General features: G+C 42.7%; 1 protein-coding gene across 2 annotated transcripts in view; it reads left to right on the top strand.

The window, feature by feature from the left end:
- Positions 1–9,753: 9,753 nt before the first annotated feature.
- Positions 9,754–19,302, top strand: part of LOC147899368 (uncharacterized) — a 49,763-nt gene continuing 40,214 nt past the window's right edge. For both annotated transcript variants that reach the window (XM_087378300.1, XM_087378299.1), the window contains exons 1-3: positions 9,754–10,572; positions 11,021–11,333; positions 11,610–11,755. In XM_087378300.1, the coding sequence (XP_087234426.1) occupies positions 10,246–10,572; positions 11,021–11,333; positions 11,610–11,755 (786 nt within the window). In that variant the 5' untranslated portion in view covers positions 9,754–10,245. The remainder of the gene's footprint in view (positions 10,573–11,020; positions 11,334–11,609; positions 11,756–19,302) is intronic.

Genomic DNA, 19,302 nt, shown 5'->3' with positions numbered 1-19,302 from the left:
ATAGTAAATCAAAATTGGGGGTAGGTACACAAGCTTTTCATATGCAATGGCTCGCCTACATGCAACATTAGAGCACTAGGGAAAAATAATACATAAATTAATGCTTTCACATGTCCTTAATCCAAGCATAAATTGCAATAAGTCAAAAGAGGTGGTGAAATACAATTTGGGATACATAAATTGATCTTGAGAAGCACTTGAGAATAATTTGAAAGGTACTTGCAATTTCAAATGACCTCACTTCTGAAAGGGTTTCCTTATTTGAAAGCAAGTGCAAGTGTATTTTCATGGCATTCCTTCGATACAAATCATTATCGAGGCATACAAAACAATAGAGCATGGAATGCCTATTGGCAATTCGTTGTGTTTTTTGGGAGCAAGCTTGAGAGTTGAAGAGATTGTTGAGGCATACAAAACAATAGAGCATGGAATGCTTATTGGCAATTCGTTGTGTTTTTTGGGAGCAAGCCTGAGAGTTGAAGAGATTGTTGAGGCATACAAAACAATAGAGCATGGAATGCCTATTGGCAATTTGTTGTGTTTTTTGGGAGCAAGATTGAGAGTTGAAGAGATTGTGTGTGTGTGTGTGTGTGTGTGTGAGAGAGAGAGAGAGAGAGAGAGAGAGAGAGAGAGAGAGAGAGACTTTGGTAAGTGAGGCCATTTCTAACATTAATTGCCAAGGTGGAAGGTAAATATACAAAAGAACAAATACACAAGTTCCAATCTCCTAAATCACTAAGTAATGAGGTAGCCCTCGTAACTTGGGTAATCCTTAATTAGTGATATTTTGGAGATGTGCCACCATTATAGCCAAAGTGTTTCTTGAGTGAATCGTGTAACAATAATAAGATTTGGAAATGCTCAAAATGTACTCGAGCAATTGAGCACCTTGTTATCAGTTTCAAGGAAAACAAGGTTGATGCTAAGGTCTACACACATCAATAGTGGAGTTGCTCAAGAAGATATGCCATGCTTCATGGTCAAGTTGTTAATTTGCATGGTAAATGGATGACATCCACCTGATTAGTGTTGATAACTTTGGTAATTTCTTGCAACCTAGGATAGGGAGTGAGGTGGATCCTCTTTGGCTTTACCCCCTCCAATTCCTAGAAATAAAGGATACTACAATTTCCAATGCAATTGATGAAGAAGAAAAATACTTTGGCATAAAAGCTAATTTACTTAATGTGAGAATCACTATTACCTGTAGGAAAATGATGTAATAGTCACGATCAGTTTGATAAGACTATATCCCTAGACCACCCGGTTTGTAAATTGTAAAGTGAAGGTTAGGGAAGAAACGAATAGGAAGTGTGTGTGTGGGTATGTTTCCCATCGTTCGCATTCTCATAGGTCCAAATGCAATCCAAGTGTGGGCAGCAATCTGCCATCGTTTAGGGTTGGGTCAGACTACTGCCCTATTAAAATATCAAATCATTGCACAAATTAGAGATTCAGCTAGGAACTCCACGCTTAGCACATCTCTCTTATCCTAAAAAACGACCAGGGTTCTGCCTCAACACACCACTCTAGCACAACGGCTCACCCATAAGCATTGAAGTGCTCTGATATAATGTCAAAGAAAATAGCATAGCAGAACCGAGAACACCTAGGTATGAGGAAGAACACTAGGAGGGCAAGCAGCCTCCAACACACAGTCTATTCCATACTAGAAGGAAAAAGATAGTACATCCACCAAGTGAACACACTAAAAAGAACTAAAACCACAAGATAAGACCTAACTGGACTGATAAGAACTAACCATGGGTATGAACCATGGTCTAACTACTACTAACTACTTACACACCAATCATTAGTGCTGATAGGCATATCTAGCTATCCGTAACATATTTATGGGATAGCATACCCGAGCTTGTGTCTTCCAATAGTAGATAGGTTTCATTCAAGATGTAATATATTGGACAATATCTTCACTTTTTGGAACGCACTAGATTGGGCCCAAGAGGACTCTGAGCCTCTTATGGTCCTTCTTTGGATTTCAAGAAGGCTCATGACAAGGTGGAGTGGTCCTTCTTGGAGGGCACTATACAGAGTTTAGGCCTTTGAGACAGTTGGATTAGAGGAGTCTTGGCCTTATGTGGCAGAAGTTATTGGTGGCCACACGAGTGAGGCTTTCTCCCTCTCTCGTTCAATTTGGTAGGGATTCCCCTTTGACCCCTTTTTGTTCCTTTTCATAGAGTTGAGGTCTACGACTACCGGCCTCTTCCGAATGAGGCTCTCAATCCATCAGGAGGAGGAGCTTCTAGATTCAAAGTTTGTAGATGACACATCCCTTTATGTGGAGGTGTCAGCATAGAGACTTGAGATGGATAGGGGGGGCATAGATGCTTACTATGAGGCATTTAGGGCTAGGATCAATTAGACAAAATCAACCGCCTTCCTTCCAACAATAGAGAAGGTCTAGGAGATCAGGACTGGGGGTCTGTGCCTTGGGTTTATTATGGATTCCATGGGGGCAAATAGTGAGATACTTAGGTTTCCAAGTGAGCATGGATTCATAGAAAACATGGATCAAGGTGCTCAAAGGAGAGAAAAAAGACTCAAAGAGGGTGGAAAAGTCTCAAAAGAAAAAAGCTCTCAAGGATGAAAAGGAGAACACATCAAGGACTAGAGAACCACCTGATATCCAACTTCCAACTAATGGATTTCTCTTCCACACCGTACACTTCACCCATGTGTGTTCTTATACATAATTTTGGATCAAGGCCCTCATCCTCAATTGACAAACTTGCATCTCATTGGCTCCTCACATGCTAAGCCAAAACCCACTCTCCCATGCACTCTTCTTGCTTATGTTTTAAGGAGATTTCTAACATCCCCTCTCAATGCCAACATGTGGCACCCACATGTTGAGCATTGCATATAAGATTACATAGCATGTAGCATGAACAGGTGTTCTAAAAATGCCATGTTACAACATACATGTTCCTCCTACTCTTAGAAGATTCCATCTGCATTATCCTTTGAGGAGCTTACAAAGTTACCTGCCTCACGTGGTTCTTGGAATATCTTGCAAGTTGACTTGTTTCACCACAATTATGACATTTTTTTTGTGAAGGATCTTTTGAAAAAGAATGTGCCTCGTCATGATCCTTCTTTCTGCAAAAATTACACTTTTTTGACTCTTTTTTCACCATTTTACTAATAAAGAAACACCATCTTACAATTGTTTTGGTGGCAGATTGCACAAAGCCTTGTGCTCTTCTCCCCCTTCTATACCCTTGTCATTCTTACCTCTCCCCTTTTTTAGCCCTTTTAATTTGCATTGTTACGTGGTGTTTGAAGGTTGGCAAGGAGGTTTTATATGCTTGTTCAATTCGCTGCCACAAGGTATTTATATTGATGTTCATCTTGTCACTACAGCCTAGGTGTCATCATCTTCAAAAAAAGAACAACCAAGTTTTGCTTGTTATAGTTTTATCACTAGAAATAGACTGAGATATTTTTAGTAACTATTGAAGTTTCAGTAGAGAAGTTGATGGTATTGTTTGTTCTCAAAACATTTTACTTGCAATAGCAAAACTTCTTGTACAAGCCACTTATTGCCAACAGAAAAGCTTTTTATTGATGCTATCATGTTTATTCAGAAGACCTGTGGTCTTTGTACTACAGTTTGTTTCAAGTGACAGTTCAATGTTTATATGGTGGAAATAATTTGGTGTGCCTTAAGTTCTTGTTTCTTCAAAAGTTCATTACCAGGCTTATGTATGTTCTTCAGTCTCACAATTCTGTAGAAAGTCATGTACTATTGTAGTTTTTTTCTAGGACTACATTTCAATAAGCAATTCTCTCAACAATTATTAGAAGGTTGTTTATATGATGTTGTTTGATCGTATTTTAACTCAAAGTCAATATTAACTACTAAAGAATCTATTTGATCCAAGGTTTATCTTACGTGGTCAAACATAGTGTTGACTCTATTATTAAAGCTCTTTTTGATCTCATTGGCCACTTTATTTGGAGTTGTTTTTGCCACACATTGTCCATGCGTTATTTATTTTTTGAGTCCAAGAAAGTAAATCATCTCTTTATACTTTATTAGTCACATTATTGACTTTTATAAGCATCCTCCAAGTTTTTAATAATGATCTATAGTTTTTAATGGATCTGTTGAGGACTCTTTTCTTTCATCTTGGGCTCCAATGGCCAAAGATATATTTATTGGCAATAATTTCCAAAAATGGAAAAAACTTAATCACAGGCTCTTGTTTATCAAGGGTTAATTTTTGTATCTTCATGGGAGAACATCTAATCTGGAGAGTACATTTTGCAAGGAAGATGAGAATTTCTACACTTATGTTTTTCTTCATCTAGATGATATAATTGTCCATCATGTTGGCAAATTATTAATGGCAAAATGGTTATGGGATTAGTTGGAGAGATAAGACCATTGTGATTATGGTTATGGGATTAGACCTTTGTGTAAGGCAAGTGGTAAGACCATTGTTCCTTCTCCACTCCCACCATCACTCAAGAGGAATGCCCTCATTGCCAATGTTCAAAGGAGGTGTTTCTATCCTCTTGAATCGGAGGACGTATGGTATGTAGCGAATTGCTAGGCATGTTTATGGAAGCCAATTATATCCATGTGCAAATCATTTGGTCATTGTGTGAGGATGGTCGAGCTATAACACATATAGAGTATGAGGAGGTTAAGCAAATTTACAAAGTAATATTCATTAATAGATACACTAGAAAATTTTGCCTTTTTATAGACCATGCCTTTCTCTAGCATATCATTTTGCATTTCTATAGATCACTACTTTTATCTACCTGACAATTTCACAATTTTCCTTACTCTTCGCATGTAGTGTGTTGTATCATTTAACACCCTGCCATCTATTAAATTCAAAACCTTGTAATAAGCATGTTGATACTGTCTTCTCCCCCCTTTTAATCATGTTATATCACCTTTTGATAGTGCAATACTCCTCCCATTTTGCATGGAGTGGGATTGTTGAGACTTATCCATCAAGGTGCTTAAAGGATGTGTGTTGGAGAAATCATTGCCAAAGAGCGTGTGTTGGTGTGTTATACTAGGAGTTCTAGTAGTGGTTCATGTGTGAGTGCCACGTGCCATCTTGGGAGTTATCCCATATGCACTTAGTACTAGAGTGTGTGTGCCTAGTCTATAAAGCCTTGTACTTCACTTGTCACATTGATGATGATGAGTTAATGAAAGCCTTTCATTATGTCTTCATTTGAGTATCATTTTATCTCACCCTAGCACCCCCCCCCTCTCTCTCTCTCTCTCTCTTTCTAACCATGTTTCCATCATGGTATTAGGTCGGCCCTACCCTAAATCATCACATCATCTCCCTCTTCAGCCCTAACTCTAACTCTACTCAAATGCCTTCTCTCAAGAGGTTCATCTCGCCTATATTCTATCTCCTTGTTTTAGCCATTTGCTTCTATTTTTCCCTCCATAACCTATTGGCCTTCATTCAGTCTATCTAGGAGTTGTCCCCAAGTTCTCTAAGTGCTCTTGGCAGCCTATTAGCTTGCTTGTTGGCACACTATTTTAGACGTGTCTGATGTGTGGAGCTCTTCATCTCACCAAACTCGAGGTTTATGTGCTAATGCTGCATAGTCGCCTACATCAGAGCTACCTCCAAGTTGTTTCTAGGCCTCAAGTACACCTAAAACAATTGACTTTCATATTGGTGACCTACGATAGCATTTCAGAGTGCCTTGGTGAGTCGCCTTGCAGAATTCGGACTTGCCTTTTCATTTGGAGCACCTACACACATCAATCATCCTACTATAAACATCTACAGGAGCCTGCTATTGTGCTTTGGAGCTCTAAACCATCATCTGGTGTTGCATGTTTTTTAGCTCAGTTTGCTACCGGTCTTGCACACATGGAGCCTCATCCTTGTGGTGAAGACCAATCAGCACAAGTCATAGCTTGGGATGAGAAGAATGACAAGGCATTGGCACTTATTGGTTTGAGGTTGGCTGACAATCTACTTCATCATCTTGACCTCAATAGTTCATCCAAGACGGCATGGGACAAGCTCTAGAGTCTTTTTGCCACATCTAGGAGCAAGTTTTATATGCTATATTGGATGATCTATCCCTCTTTGAGGTGGTAGATGATGTTTAGTGCTACTAGTCCTTTTGTGTTGAGTCGATAAAGGTTCATAGCAAGTATTTTGGAAGAAACCATAAGGGAGATGGCCCACAAAGTTGTGCAGATCATCATGGATAGTGCGAAGAGTTGTAAAAAGGCTAGTATACTATTACAAAGAGAGTCACAACATTGTATTCTTAGTGTGTTGAAGTAACATGTTGAAATTGGTGCTGAAATATTGGAACAAGGATGTGTCATGGTTTGAGGTTATTATACATGATGCTTGTGAAATTTTAAGTTCATACAATCATGTCAATGGCTTGAGACAATATATAGTTCATGATTTGAGTCCACAAGATTACAATTGCCAGCAAGAACAAGATATTGCACACACTTTTGCACATTACAATTATTGATAAAAAAGAATATTTTTAATTGACACATCCGATTGTTACATTTTTCAAGGATGGATGTCTGAGGTAGGGAATAGAGAAAAGATAGTGTCACTAGCATTATGGACGTCTTTTGAGATCTCTAATGTTGCTTGTCACGATTGCACTAAGATCTCTAGACTGAAAGGCAACGGAAAAGCTTATATGCACTTTTGGAGCATAGAGCAAGCACTCTTTGCTAGAAATCTGCTGATTCATCTAGTTGAACAAAATGTTGTAAGGCTTGTTAATGTATAAAAATGGAGAGATCCGTGGAATTTATTTAGAAAGCGATGGAAGAACGCTATTCCTTCATTGCATAGTGTTGGGTATAGAGTGGTGGAACATGAGTCATGATGATTTCCATAAGGTGGTTTAAGCATATTATCCATCAGATGGTCAATTTACTAGGTGTTGTCATGAGCTAGCTAAGTATCGATTTAAGGAGGGTTTATTTGCATCTGCCAATTTACAAGCACTTGTCAAGGCTACACTTGCATGGAAATGGTGGATGATCAATGTGCCAGGTGTGAACTCCTATGTCCACTTGCCATGAGGATTTTGACATAACATGCTCCAACTTAGGTGTTGAAAGGAATTGGACTAGAACAAGTACATCCATAATACTTTGAGGAAAAAACTCCTAAAAGATAGAACTAAGAAATTTGTATATATTTATTGCAATCATAAAATGTTAGCCACCTTAGGAGTGTAGGATATGAGGAGCAAACCCGAAAATGGACGTATGATGTTGTTCCCAATTCCACTCCTTGCTAAGAGGTTTCTCCCATCATTGAACCTAGCATTACAATCCAAACAAATGAGGAGGATCAAGAGGTAGAAGGTGATACTATCAATGAGGAGGACGAGGAAGACCTTATCGGCCTTCCAAACCATAATGATGAAGAGCATAATGATGATGACTTTGGTGCTTAGAGCCTTGATGATTTGTGAAAGTTGAGTAAATCTTCGAATACTTTTGAAAAATGATATAAATGTTTTGAAAGTTGAATCTTCTTTTGGGCTTTGTGGGCTCATTTGTTTTTAAAGTTAAAACTTTATACTTTACTTTTCAAAAAATGTTTTTTGTTAGATGTTTTAATGTATCGCATTCTCCTATACCAAATTGATTGTATTATACACATTATCACTAGAGTCAACCTTGTGACTTGCAAATAGTAGCTCAAAGAGTCACGTGGCAATACAATTTCGATATTTTCAAGGTATATGGTTTGCTCTAGCGATGCTGTGCACTAGCTCAATGTTAGAGTTGTGTGTTTCGATGCATTGTATCTGCATTGGTTTAATGTTGAAATATATGCTCTAATGGCTTTCTCTGGAATGTACGCATGTTGGCTTTGATGGGTTTGCCTCAACAGGTTGCTTCGATGCACAATAATATTAAACTTGGAATATGTTAGACAATTCAACATTAACTCAAGAGTGAAGAAACATTCTCAAAAAACATATACATGGTATATATTCAAATATTCAAAGGTGTACAATTTAAACGACTCATGAGCTAGCGCGGCAAAAATGCCAAGTCCCAAAACAATACAATTATGGTGAAAACTCATGATAACAAAGTGGAGACAGCCTAGTTGCTCACATGGCTTGTATCAAACAAGTAAAGTGGAGACAACCTACTTGCTCACATGGTCTGTATTCTATTGGACACATCCTGAGAGCATGGATCAAATGGTGCACATAAGCACAAACGAAGTTGATTCTCTGTATCACGTCTCCTCCTATGATTGCATCCTCTAACTTGACTTTTTCCTTCTCATCTTTGGGCCCTTCAATCATAACACGTGAAGGATCTTGTTTCATTAAATGGCCCTCCATAAAGTCCTTCCTTCGATCATAACACTTGAAGGACCCTTCATTAAATGGCAAGGAAATTTCAAGAAAGGATCCCACCATTGAATTATGGTGTGTTGGTCCAGATGAGCTCCTTTAAGGTTGCAGTTATAACTCGAACGAGGACAGGGTGTACTATTTGCATGGCCACCTAAGCATCATGCTTCTCATTATGAGTCCCAACAGTGCCTTTGTACCACTTGCCAGCATACCATTTGTGGTTAAAGAGCTAATAAAGCAAAAAGGTTTGGGAAAGATATGTAGGAACTAAGGAGAAGATGCCTCTCACACGCACACACACTTCCGTGCATGCCAGACGCAGTGCGACCATGCACATATAATGCGCATAGGGCATGTTTTCATGTTTGACAGGTGTGATGCGAATAGGAGTAGCAGTGGCTCGATGGACAGCTGCAGTTCAGGCACACGAAGTTCAAAAAACCTTTGAGTGCAGTGCAGAAAATGACATGGGCAGCCACACAGAGCAGGGAAAGGTGAACACAACAAGCTTTAGAAGGCTGAGGCTGTTGGGTGCACAAATGGGTCCTCCATTTCTCGAAATATCCAATTTGCCACTCGAGTGCTCACCTTGCTACCATTGATTGATTAATCATCATGGAAACTGGTGCGAGGGCTTATCGCAGACACAAGGGCATGCATTTGAGCCCCATGGAAACATGTCCATATACGTGCAGTCCTTTTGACAAGTAGTTTAGGCATGGCTTGTGATTTTAATATGGGGTGGGTTCACGCCACCCACCTGACCATTGAGGAGGAGCTAGAATTGGAGGATGGCATCCAAGCGTGGTGGTTCACACGAGGTAATATATGTTACCAAGGTGCGATTGATGGTCATTGGAGGAGATGGAATGGGCCAATCATGTAGTGATTGGAGGAGTTGACCACAGAGAGGGTGGGCTTCGAGCTTGTCCTTGCAGCCCAGATGCGTGCAGGTGCGAGCTCCAACTGTAGTTCACATGATGGGTGGCGGTGGCGTGCAAAGCATCCGGGTGCTAGTTTCAATCCACCTCTTTTGGTAAGGCCCGTTTGAACACCCGGGTCCAATCGACGAAAGTCTGGAGTATTTGCGAACGTCCTTTTCCACCATCTCCGCAAGCATGTAGCTTTGAATACCCTCCTGCCACTCTCATACTGCCATCGGTGTGAAATCGGCCATCGCACCCATGATCGCGGAAGCAAGCCCTGGATACAAATCTTTTGCGTCAGTGTGCGGGCGCGTCCCTTGTGAACTAGGACAGCAAGTCCGGCATGGGGGACCCTTGGGAGGCTGGTGTGAACGCAGCCTTCATATTTTAATGATACACACTGGATTCCGTCAGAATTGCAACGCTGCAGATTCTAACGAGGATCGCAACGATTCTAACATTTCGCGAGCAACCCAAAATTGCATTTTGATCTGATCACTTGAGCCCTTCGAATGATTTGCGCACCGCAACTTTTCACGATTCCAATCGCTTGCCCATAATTAGTTGCAGATTCCAGGACCATTGTAATATTTCAACGATGGTACCATTGCTTGCGGATAAAGGGCAATGCTGCCGGATAACATGACAACGAGTAACGATAACATGACGAATCATAATTCGCTGTACAACATTTCGTTTCGAAAGATTTCGTTTGGACGTAATGTGATTTCTCTTTCGTCTTCATCGTCCAATCAACACCTTCATGGCGATTCGCTACCTCTCAGTATCTCCAGATACCCATTACAGAGAAATCATGAAATGCTCAATGGCGATTAGAGGAAGGTGCACAGATCGGGAGAGAAGGAAAATTCGAGATGTAGGCTCTTGTGAACGAGGGGGCAGAGTCTGATATAATCGAGTTGCACAGGATAACATGGCTCCCGACTCGCAATCATACGGTTCTGTGGACTTCCCTTTCGATGGAGGGAAAGCTTCCAAAGAGAATCAGTACACCGTGAATCTGCGAGAGGATCCCCTTCTCGCGAAAGCTCAGACAACTCTTAAGGAGCAGCTCCTAGAGAGGCAAAGGGATTTGGAGGAACGCTTGCGCGAGAAGCGCTTTGTCCTCAAGAACGCCAGAAGGAAGAGGGAAGATGCGGGCGTGAAGCTATACGGTTTACAAAAAACTCTAGCCACCCTGCAGATGAGTTTAAAGTCTGCTAATGAACATCTTGCTGTCATCAATTTGGGGCACTTGAAGGTTTTGCTTTTGCTCAAACCCCTTCCTATCTTTTTTGACCGTAATCAATTTGGACGTCCTTTGCACTGATCCTCGAATTTGCTCATTCCATTCTGCTCTGTGTTCTTGTAATGTTGACGTATTTGAGAAAAATATATCTTCCTTACGCTTGTCTCCCTTGATTTATTTGAAAAAAAGCCTTTCCCACCTGCCCTGCGTTGCAGTTTGTACATAAAAAGTTATTACTCACAGGTCCACCCTTTTTTACGCCACACTACGTCAACAGAGGGACTCTGTAGCCGATTCTGTCAAATCTGGGGGCATTCAACCTTAAAATCTATCGTAGAACAAACTTTTTGAATGCAATCAGACATGGTCTTTCCGTTTTTACAAGCTTTGTTCCGGTCTTGTCACAAAGAGGATACCAAGCGACAAGTTTCAAACTTCCAGTTTCTTTCCTGTCCTGTAGGCAGACGAGGAGCTTTCTCAATATCAAATGCAACATAAGGATAAGAGTACGGAATTGAGTCTTGTTAAAGAGAAGCTGGAAAAATCGAAGCACGAGCTGAATGGCTTTGGAGAAGCATTGAGGCAAATAGAGAACCACAATGAAAAGCTGAAAGGTGATATAGCTGTAAGCAGGAGAGTGACTTACGCAACTGAAGAACACATTGTGAAGGCAGAGAAAGAAAAGAAAGATCAAGATTTTCTAATTTCCCATCTCCAACAACAAATCAAACATCAGCTGGAGAGAAAGGCACTATGTCAAGCCAAACTAGCAGGCATATAATATGTTCTTTAGCTCTCTCATTTGCCCATGCTCATTTGTGAATAGCATGCAATTTCATTCTTCAATGCGAAAGGCCTGGTTACTCTTTATCGCCAAGAAACAAGTATTTCTGGCTCTTGTTTATCAAGATCATTGTTATAGATTTTCCTGTCTCCTGCAATAAACTGACTGTGTATACTTCAATTTGTGTGATTGTGGAGGTCTCTCTCTCTCTATATGTGAAGAAGAGCTAAGTACACATCATGATTATCTTTTGACCCCTATGCAGCTCAACAAAGGGAGACACAAGTTGCTCGTGATGCTCTCACAGAAGCTGAAATTGAGATGGAAAGTATACAGTCAGAGAAGAAGCAGATTATGATGCAATGGAAATCATCTCTAGTTGTGCTTGGACGTTGTGATGAGGCCTTGCAGGTTGGTGAACTTTCAGATAATTGCCACTTACCTTATGAATGAGATTGATTGTCTGACGTCATGCACATGCACAGTTCATCATAGCTGCACGTGTGTGGGTGGGTGCATGCATGTGTGTGAGAGAAAGAGAGAGAGAGAGAGAGAGAGAGAGATGCCAAGAACAAACCTTTATAGCTTCAAAGGAGTTAAAGCAAACTTTGAAACTCCAATGCATCTAGCTGCTGTGCTAAATTTTCTCCTGTGCGTGTTCATGTTAGTCTCAAAGAGAGGAGAAGAGAGAGTGTCTTGTCCAAAGACCAAAGACAGCCTATGGGACCCAAAAGCACAGGGCATCCATAGATACCTCCTCTTTCGCTTCTTTCTGAAAAGGGTCTGGTTCAGTGAGTCGAAAAGACGATAGAACCCCCACCCAATGGTCGGGTCTCCTCCTGGAAAAGATCTGACAATCTCATCCATTCTATGTGTGAGGAAGGTCCGCCTCTTACGACGTGTCAATCGTTGAAAGATCCTCTGCGCCTCAGATGATGTCAGATAACCCAAAGCTCACTCTTGTGTGAGGTGGGCTCTCGCCTCTCTGCACCCGTCGTTGAACCAAGGGTTTTGAGGCATCTTCCCATCTCAGATCCGCATGGATTGGGTTGTGGGAAATGATCTGGTAGCAGCGTCCTATACCACTGAGACAAGGCACGGACAAGGCCTATATCATCCTTGAGTAGGGCCGGTAGCTCCCTGGCTCACGTACACGGGGTCGAGGGCATGGTCAAAGCGGATTTGGATACCTATAGGTGTGGGGGGAGCTCTCCCTATGGCTCGCATAGTGGTGGCAGAGATATGGAAGGCCAAGTATGAGTGGTCAGCTCCGAGTGGGGGGGGGGGGGTATATGGCGAAGTCGTGTATCCGTGAGACAAAGTCTTGTTGGCCTAGTAGGTAGTCCACTATACTAGACCCACCACCATGCGGGAAGCAAGTGAGTCTTCTAGATGATGGCCATCTCTGAGACCATTATAGATGATCAAGTCGTGGACTGCCCCCAGCTCAAGTAGATGTCATCCATATCCTTGAAGAGACATGGTAGCTAGCTAGGAACAGAATGGAAATATGGAAAGCATAATGAAAGGTAAAATGGAAAGGAAGGAAAGTACAAGTGCAATACATTGAGTACAAGTGCAATCACAATGTATTGATAGCTTAATGTTGACTGATATATTAGATAATAGACAAGTACAACAATATATAGTGTGCCACTAGACTCTAGAAAGTCACAATGTCTATGGGATATCTCCCAATATGACACGTGGCATGTCTAGGACTCACTACACTATAGTACACTCATTTTTTACTCCCTTTGGCTTCATATTCCAACACCCCCCCATGAAGGCAAGGTGAGAGACTACTGGAATGGAACCAAGAACAGAACATGACAATGACGGTCTAAGGTGAGGGACTATTGGAATGGAACCAAGAACAGAACATGACAATGATGGTCATCAAATTGTGCACCCTATGTAACTCAGAGGCTAAAGTCTGAGCGTGCCAAGCACTCTCATGGCTTGAGACTCAACATGCTCAGAGGCTCACGTTATAGCATGGCTACATGACCAGCTCATAGGTCTAGGAATACATCAACATCCTGGAACTCGGCCAGGCCTGATAACGAGACCTATCAAAGCCAATACATGGCTCCCACAATACATCCCCCTCTAAACCTATCAAAGCCAATACATGGCTCCCACAGTACATCCCCCCTTGGCTTCATAACATGACATGTTAGGAAGCCACACACCAAAATAGGAAAAACAACACATCTTTTTTAGGAGGACTATCCAAGGCAGAGGAGCTTTAGACTCAATGATAACCAAACACTCAATACATATCATTTTAGGGGGACTACCCAAGGCAGAGGACCCCAAAATACATCAAGCTGCAGGAATAATAAAAATAGATCTCTTAGGAGTAAGAGATGTCCTCCAAGTAGCCATTGCACATGTGTGCACATCCCTGCGAGTCGATGAAGCACTAGGAATGGATGCCCCAAAATATGTGTTGGTGAAGTCCATGGGGTAGCTACATGGAGGGGTCATGGCATGACTCTCAAGATAGAAGATGGAGTGTCACCTAAAAATTGATGTAGAGGCCGGAGGTGCCACAAGGACTAGTAGAGTCTCTCAATGTGCAAGCCTAGCACCACGGGCAATCAGAGAAGTAATCAGAGAAGCCGGGAAGTAACCGTACCTCACATCAAGATCATTTCTTTTAATCTTCTTGCTGTAAATTAGTGTGGAGTCTACACACCGTTATAGAAGGCGGATGAGGTGTGCAATGTGGTAGCTCAAATGGCGAGAAGATAGAGCTTCGTGGGCAATAGGAGAAGCGTGAGTAGCAGGAGCAGCAGCATGGGCATCTAGAAGCAGTGTGGGCAGCTAGATGGCAGGCAGAGAGGATAGCTACATGGGTAGCAAGAGAAGCTGCGTGGGCAGCTACAGCTTAGCTTCGTGGGCACCAACTGGAGCAGAAAAAGATGGAGGTGGAGATCAAGATAGTGACAGTAGGCTGGAAACTATCATCCCGTGAACTCAAGAACAAAATCTGCGCGCAGGAATAATTTGTTGGGGTAAAGGCACTGGCCACCCTTGTAACAGTATTAATCTAGTACTACTAAGTACACTAAGTACATATTGTACTTAGGTACTTAGTGACCCTAGTCTTATCCATATATATATACTTGTGTGTACTTGGGGAGGTACCACTCAATCTTTTATCCCCACCTACTGGTGTGTGACTACTGTGAGTGTGTCTCTCTACTCCCTACTCTATCTCTCCCTCACACTCTCCGTCAACTGGTATCAGAGCCTTGCGGGCTCTCTCCCTCTGCTTCCACTCCCTCTCTCCCTAGCCTACCCCTACCGTACGGACAAGTCCGTACGGCCGTACACCGTCCGTACAGCCGTACGGACGGATCGCGGGCATCGTTGCCAGGACGTGGCTGCAAGACGGATCGCGGGCATCGTTGCCAGGACGTGGCTGCAAGGCGGGATCGCGACAGCCAACGCGTGGCTGCACGTCGCAGCCAAGGGCTGCTGCAAGGCGGGAGCGCGTGCGGTGGCTGCAAGGCGGGATCGCGACAGCCAACACGTGGCTGCACGTCGCAGCCAAGGGCTGCTGCAAGAAAGAGCGCGTGTGGCGTAGCCAGTGCGCGACTTTGCACTACGCAGCCAAGGGCTGCTGCAAGGTGGGAGCGCGGGCTGTGTAGCTGGACAACATAGCTGGAGCGGCGTAGCTGCGGCGCATCTGCAAGTCACAGCGTGCGAACGACGACCAACAGGTCGACCAGAGCCAAAGCTGCAGGACGTAGGGCGTGGCTGCACATCGCAGCCAAGGGCTGCATCTGCGCAGACCAGAACTTCAGGGATTTGGCATTAGTGACAGCCTGTGAGAGCTGTGTGACTGAGTTGGGCTTCCAGTAACAGCTCCGGGTTGTGTGCAGGCCTTTTGTGTCTGGGAATTGATGCTGGGACAGCCCGAAGAGGGTGATTATGCTGTGAAGGTTCTTGTGGATTTGCAGAGCAGCTTACCAAAGTTTCTGTGCTAGAAGTGTGTATGCTTGACACTTGGGCAGAGGTTTATGCTTTTGTCAGTGTGTACCCGCACATGCCTTGTGAGCAGTAGCAGTTGATGCCATTTACTGTGTTAATGCACGGAATGTGCAGCAAATTCAAGGGGCTTTTGATGCTATTATGCTTGGGACAAATGCTTTAGTTTGTTGCTGCAAGTACATCCACATTTGGTACAGATTTAGTCGATTTTGACCAAGTTTGACTTTAGTCAAATTTGGGGCTTTTGTAGCCTGACCAGAAATCTGTCAAGTGGGAGCACTCTACATGCATCAGGCTATCTCGTAAAGCACTACTATGCTTTGAAAGTGCAAATTTGACTTACAGTTTTTTTTTTTTTTGGTCAAAGGTCAATCTTTTAATTGGGGTCAAATCTCTGATTTTCTTCATGCTTTTAAAGGGCTTTTAAGCAATCTCACTTCCAAACTGTGAATTCAGTTGGGGGGAAGTTTCTGGAGCATATGGAGGTCTAAAATCAGAGATCTTCATCCACAATCTGAGATTCACTGTTTTTTTTTGACAGTCCGGGACTGTCAACCAGCAAGTTTGACCAGATTTCACTGTCAAAAAGGTCAAAAAAGTACTGCTATTTTTTCCGAAAATAGTTCTGGGATTTTTCTGGAGCATTTTGAAGGAGCTGTACCGCACTTTCGCCAGCAAAAAGACAGGAACAGATTGCTGTACTGTTTCTGCAGCAAGTGGGAGAAAGACTTTCAGTTGGTTTTATGCCACTGAAACAGTACCCAGTTCATTTTCTGATCGTACTTCCGCTGCGGGGGGAATTTTCTTGGAGTAACTAGTGCTTAATTGCACGACTACAGGGAGTCAAACTCTATTCTCTTTACCATGAGTTCCGGCAGTGATGTGTCGTCCTTGTTTCAGATAAAGAAGCTCGAAGGAGCTAAAAATTACGACATATGGAGGACACAATGCTACAATGTGTTGATGCAGAAGGACCAGTACAAACCTATAAAGGAGAAGGGTGTTAAGCCCTCCAACATTACTGATGAGCAGTGGGAGAAGATGGACGGCTTGGCCAGGTCGACCATTATGCTTACAGTTATTGATTCACTGGTTGTAGGCATCAGGGATGAACCTACTGCGTGGGAGATGTGGCAACGTCTTGAGGATACTTATGCCAAGAAAAGTGCCACGGGAAAAGCTTACTGGCTAAAAAAGCTTGTTGGTCTTCAAATGAAGGAGGGGACAGCTATGTCCACTCATATTATTGAGTTTAACAGCATATTCAGCCAGGTGATCAACCAGGGGTTGAAGCTCGATGATGAGCTGAAAGCTACACTCATCCTATGTTCTCTACCTGAGTCATGGGACACATTTAGGACTTCTACCAGCAACTCAAAAACCATTCTGGTATTTGCAGATGTGGAGAGTGCTCTTCTACAGGAAGAGATGAACAGAAAGAACAATGCTATTGGGAAGTCAAATGCTTTGAATGCACGCAGCAGGTCCAAAACACGTGGTAAAGACAAAGAAAGAGAGAGGAGCAAGTCCCGCTCTAAGAGTGATCTTGTATGCAACTATTGTGGCAAGAAGGGACATATTGAGAAAAAGTGTTTTCAAAAGAAGAATGACCAGAGAGCCAAAGAAGGCAAGGCTCAAGGCAAGTCTAAGGGCAAAGAAAAAGAAGAGCTGAATGTTACTTATGTTAGTGACAGTGACAGTGGACATGAGATATGTTTCACCTCTTCACTGGAGGCTCATACACTTCATGCTGGTGATGGATCAGATATGTTTTCCTGGATTATAGATTCAGGTGCTTCCTTTCATGTGACATCCTACAGAGATCTGTTTGTCAGATATGCAGGAGGGCAGAAGGGAGTTGTCTTTCTTGGTGATAACCATGCATGTTCTATCATTGGTATAGGTGATGCCAGACTTGTTCTTGAAAATGGCCAGCAGTTAATGCTTAAAGGGGTCAGGCATGTTCCTGAGGTGAAGAAGAACTTGATTTCCACAGGGTTGTTGGATGATGATGGTTATCTTACCACCTTTGGTAATCAGAAATGGAAAATCAGCAAAGGGGCAATGGCTATTGCCAGGGGTCCTAAGGTTGATACTTTGTACTCACTTCATGCTGGACATTGTCCGCATTCTGATGTAAATGCCACCGAGCTGCCAAAGATTTCATTGTGGCATAGCCGGCTTGGCCATATGAGTATTAAGGGAATGGAGCAATTGGCTCATTTTGGTTACTTGCCGAGTCTAAAATATTCAGATTTGCAGAAATGTGAATTTTGTCTCTACGGTCGTCAAGTACAAATACCTCATAAGAGAAGGTCAAATCAGAAATTACAGCTCTTGGAGCTAGTACATACAGATGTGTGTGAGATGCCTACACTCTCTTTAGGAGGTTCAAAATACATACTATCATTCATAGATGACGCCACCCGCAAAGTGTGGGTTTACACTCTCAGAAAGAAGAGTGATACGTTCAAGGCTTTCACTAAGTTTGTTGCACTAGTTGAAAATGAGACAGGCAAAAAACTGAAAGCCTTACGATCTGACAATGGTGGCGAGTACTTGTCCAAAGAATTTCAAGAATTCTGTGAGGCAAAGGGTATCCAAAGGGTTTTGTCTGCACCATATGATCCTCCACAGAATGGTACAGCTGAAAAAATGTTCAGGACCATTCAAGAGAAAGTCAGATCCATGTTGTCACATGCTGCATTGCCCCACACATTTTGGGCTGAAGCTGTAAAGACAGCTGTGCACCTTATTAATAGGTCACCAAACAAGAGACTATGTGGTGGTGTGCCTGAACAAGCATGGACGGGCAAGCCTCCGTCTTACAAACACCTACGGGTCTTTGGTTGTGTCGCGTATGTGCATGTACGCAGGGAGGACAGAACTAAACTGGATCCAAAGTCTCTTAAATGCATATTCCTAGGTTACGGTGACAAAGGTGAGATGGGCTACAGGATTTGGGATCCCAAGAACAGAAAACTTATACGCAGCAATGATGTCGTGTTTGATGAAACCATCATGTTCAAGGAACCTGTTGTACAGCAGGAACCTTTAAAAGTAACTATTGATGATGACAGGCATCATGGGCAACACAGACAGGCTGTAAATCAGCCACAACAGCAGCATAATCAGCCATTAAATGATGCTGCAGCAGATCCTAATGGACAGCCAGTTATGGCAGAAAACATCCCAATGGATGAGGCACAGTTAGGTAATCTTCCTGACATGCAAATGCAGCCAGGAATCATGGAACAGCCACCTTATCTGGGTGATGAACAGGCTGGACAGCCAGCTCAAGATGATGGTCTTTGGGTTAGAAGGTCAACCAGACAGACGCGGCAGCCAGAAAGATTTGTTCCAGGCATTGATTATTTGATGCTCACTGATTGTGGAGAGCCTTCATGCTACAAAGAGGCTAGGCAGAGGGTAGACAAGGTTCAATGGGATCTTGCTATGAAGTCTGAAATGGACAGTCTTCACAAGAATGGCACTTGGGAATTGGTACCCTTGCCTCCTGGTAAGAAGGTACTGCCATGCAAATGGGTTTATAGACTTAAAGTCACACCTGGTGAAAAGCCAAGGCATAAAGCCAGACTGGTTGCCAAAGGGTTCAAGCAGGAATATGGTGTTGACTTTGAGGAGATATTCTCTCCCGTTGTCAAGATGACAACACTCAGCACTGTATTAGCATTGGTTGCACATGCAGATATGGATTTGATCCAAATGGATGTCAAAACAGCATTTCTTCATGGTGATTTACATGAGGAGATTTTTATGCAGCAGCCAGAGGGTTTTACAGTGAAGGGCAAAGAGAAGCTTGTATGCAGACTGAAGAAAAGTCTTTATGGTCTAAAGCAGGCACCCAGGGAATGGTATCATAAGTTTGATACATTCATGCGAACCCAGGGTTACAGGAGAAGTGACATTGATCACTGCTTATATACCAAGAA

This window comes from Dipteris shenzhenensis, chromosome 8 (genome assembly GCF_047967505.1).
Source record: "Dipteris shenzhenensis isolate YYH24624 ecotype China chromosome 8, Dip_SZ_1.0, whole genome shotgun sequence".
Taxonomy (NCBI): domain Eukaryota; kingdom Viridiplantae; phylum Streptophyta; class Polypodiopsida; order Gleicheniales; family Dipteridaceae; genus Dipteris; species Dipteris shenzhenensis.
Note: the sequence above shows the minus strand (reverse complement) of the source record. Positions and strands in the feature narration are given on the sequence as shown.